This window comes from Peromyscus leucopus, chromosome 1, assembly GCF_004664715.2.
Source record: "Peromyscus leucopus breed LL Stock chromosome 1, UCI_PerLeu_2.1, whole genome shotgun sequence".
In the NCBI taxonomy this organism is placed as follows: domain Eukaryota; kingdom Metazoa; phylum Chordata; class Mammalia; order Rodentia; family Cricetidae; genus Peromyscus; species Peromyscus leucopus.
In genome coordinates, this window is record NC_051063.1 from 117,601,898 (window position 1) to 117,605,634 (window position 3,737).

Below are 3,737 nucleotides of genomic sequence, written 5' to 3' on the forward strand. Positions count from 1 at the left end.
TTCCCCATGGTACATACCCCATTTTACTCTATTACATCCAATCCACCACCTTCCTTTGTGAAGGTGAGCCTTGAACGCTTACCCCTTCTTTCCAAGTCTCGTTGGAACCTCCAATTGCCTCAACACGCACGACCGGAGACTAAGAACTGGCGAGGGACATCGAGGTTAAGCAGCACTCAGTATTCATCACCCAAAGAGAGCCCCTTTATTGACTATCCATCAGCCTAATATACCCTGCTACTTCCTACTCTCCATGGGGTCAGGGTACAGTCTTCAGGTTCCCATCCACGTCCCAGCAGCTCAGCCAAACAGGAAAATACAAGTGAATCAGCAGAGAGCTGATTTTTGAAACAATGTTACAGCAATAGCTTTGTTGTAATCATCCTGTGACTTACTGACCACAGGAAAAGAGGAAGAACAAAAGGACACCTTAGGGCAACTTAGGGCAAGCAAACAGGCTATGCACAAGGTCTGTTCAGCTTCTGCTGCCAACAAATAACTAGACACAAAAGAACAACAGGCAAAAGTTTTAGATGGAAGGGGAAATATTTGAAATCTGAATACCACATAGAAGAGAGAGTATTTTTGTGAAAACCATGCTAAGAATTTTTTTGTTGTTAACTACATCAGTGGATATCTTCAGGGTGATGTGTTTTTTTTTGGGGGGGTCTTATTTTAAACTAGGCCTTGAGATTACATTGAGGTCCAATCAAACAAAAGCATGTATAGCCTGTGGTTTGAGCTGAGTCAAGCAGAGCAGGGCCATTTCGTATTTATCATCAAGTATCATATAGAAAATTTAAATGACAGCATGTATTCATAGGATTTGTTATTAACAGTGGTTTTGAAGTCAGCATGTATCCCAGAATGGAGAGTCACTTTGGTTTTGCTTAGATGATAGAGATAAGTAATTTGTCTCACTATGTGTGAGGCTAAGGTGAAATTGGGTAAGGGAAATGGACATGGTTTCAAATCACAACTTAGAGTCCAGTAACCCTTTGTCAGAGTGACTATAAAACATAGTTAATGTAACTGAAAGAGGCCATACACTCCAAATAGTGTATTTTTTGAGAATGAAAACTCAATTAAATATAGGAGATATATACTTTGAAAAATCATAGACTCTCCAAGGAGATTCCATGCATCAGACACAAAATATTTTGTATTTAAAGACACTGTAAAAATTTACCAAGGAAAATCTTTCATGGATGTGGAGGGGCTTCCCACTACACACACAATTCCCCAGAGTTCTCTTGAGTAGGAGCAGAAAGAAATATTAGATAGAAGAATATAGAGGGGAGAGATAAAGATAGAAAATACAGGATAGCCTCAAGAAGGACTGGAACCTATTCCATCGGTCCCACAAAACTGTCTCTGCCTTAGGGTATTTATAGGAATACCAAGGTGATGGAGCAAAAGAGACCTCCACCCTTCCCACTACAGCCAATGCAGACCATCTCAGGCAGCACTCAGGCCCATGGTCCAATCCTCCCCTCTATGCAGACCTGCTGGGTAAAGACACTAGGAAATCTGAAAATAGGCTCCCACTCATGAACAAGTGATTTCCTCTGCAAATTTAGTTGGTTCCACAACTTCTTTCTATTCTGTTATGGAAAAATTCACTTGCACATAGCTAGAGTAAGGCTTTTCTGGCCTACAGGCAGGTTAATAAACACATATGGAAAATTGTTGTGTTAAATGTTCCTCTGGAGAAACAATACCTACTCACACCAGATACAAACAAAGAAATACAAAAGTAATTTCACCAAAGTGCAACATGATCAACCAATGATTTTCCTGAGGTTCCTTACTTACAGTGGCATGGAGGAGACAAAGTCAGCTACATCACAAAAAAGCACCCATTCATGAACTTGGTTACAACTCACCAGTGGTAAAATCCTGTAACAGTATGCATGATGTTGAGGTCATTTCACAAATCACAGAGAATCATATGAGCACCCAGGAGAGTCAGAGATTCCCCTCACACCAGCAACATTTTATCATTTCTATAATTTTGAGAGAGGGATTTGTCTATATGTTTTAAGTCTCTAGAACTTGTTTAGGTTATTTAAATTTTTAGACAAATGAGCTTGCCTTCTCTTATCTACAAATAATGTTTGTATTGAGGAGAAGAGTCAAAAAAAAAAAAGAAGCACACAAATTTCCACCTCTCTACTGTCTTTCTGAAAATACCCTCAACCAGAGTGGCCACTATTTATATTTTAGAACTTGGCTCATATAATCTTTCTCCAGATTTGTCTTTGCTGTAAGTCTTTGGTATTGCTTTACAGATTGGGTCAAGTCTCCAGAATGCTCTGATTCTACTGGTTTAGTTTTCCTGCTCTTTCCTCAATACTAGACAGACTGGCATAGGAAACATATGTGGATTTACCTTTATTGCTCACATACTTTCCATATCTAAATTGGTCTTTTATTGATTCATTCACTTATTTCACTTGTTTATTTATTTATTTATTAAATAAATGAACCTTATAAGAAGTCATGAAATGACCTAACATGGAATCTTAGCATTAAAATTGATCATTAGATTTAGAAGGTTATATTTCTCAAATGAGAACAGCTTTATCACACAAAAGAAGAAACTGGTATCAGGAGTTCATATGTTACTCTGGTGTGATCTAATTTTCTGATCTTATATAATACCACTGTGTTCTGAGTTTTTATTTACCTAAGGCAAAATATGAATTCCTATAATTGTTTTTCCCAAGTCAAAAATTACAAATCTTGCTTGTAACTTGTGAGATGCTATACCACTGAAAAATACTTCGAAGTTTTAAATGAAGTGAAACCCTTGGGCAGATATTTTGCTGCAACCTCCTCAGAGCACACTTGACATCACTGTTCCTCAGGCTGTAGATCAAAGGATTCAGAGCTGGAGGTAGCACAGTGTAGAGCACAGAAAAGAGCCTGTCGGGGATTGATGGTACATCTGAGGGAGGCTTCAGATAGACAAAGCAAGCAGTAGCTATGAAAACAGTGAAAACAGTGAGGTGGGGGATGCACGTGGAAAATGCTTTGGACTGACCTTTAGTAGTAGGAATCTTAAGCACAGTGGAGAATATGTAAAAGTAAGAGATCACCACACAGATAAAGCAAGACATGGCCACACAAACACCAATTCCAAGACATGAATAAATGACCACGAGTGTTTTGGAGCATGAAATCCTTAGCAATGAGGGAACATCACAAAAAATCTGGACGATCACTTTGGAGCCACAGAAGGGCAGAGAAAATGTGCCAGCTGTATATAAGACTCCAATTATTACCCCAATAGCCCAGGAAACACCCACCATCAGCATACATATACCAATACTCATTATGGATTGGTAGTGCAAGGGATTGCAAATGGCAACATAGCGGTCATAGGACATGGCAGTCAGGACAAATACTTCTCCTGCTGCAAATGAAGTCATTAAAAATACCTGGAAGACACAACCAAGAGTGGAAATGGAATTGTTGTGAGTTAGGCTATTGACAAAGAAATTTGGAATAGGAACAGACACAAAGAAGACATCCAACAAGGACACATTCTTCAGAAAGAAGTACATGGGTGTTTGAAGCTGCAGGTCAATGGTGGTGAGAGTGATGATGATGAGATTGCTTATTACGACTGCCATGTACATCACTAGGAAGAGAACTCCACATAAAGTCTGTAGCTCCTGGATGTCAGAGAACCCTGTAAGGATGAATCCAGTTGTTGCAGTGACATTGGGCAT

The 3,737-nt window shown here is 39.2% G+C and overlaps 1 protein-coding gene across 1 annotated transcript; it reads right to left on the minus strand.

Annotated features, from left to right (window-relative positions):
• Positions 1–2,729: 2,729 nt before the first annotated feature.
• LOC114689228 (olfactory receptor 14A2-like) lies at positions 2,730–3,737 on the minus strand. The gene has a single exon (XM_028863601.1). It carries the CDS (start codon positions 3,735–3,737, stop codon positions 2,730–2,732), a length of 1,008 nt encoding a protein of 335 aa, XP_028719434.1.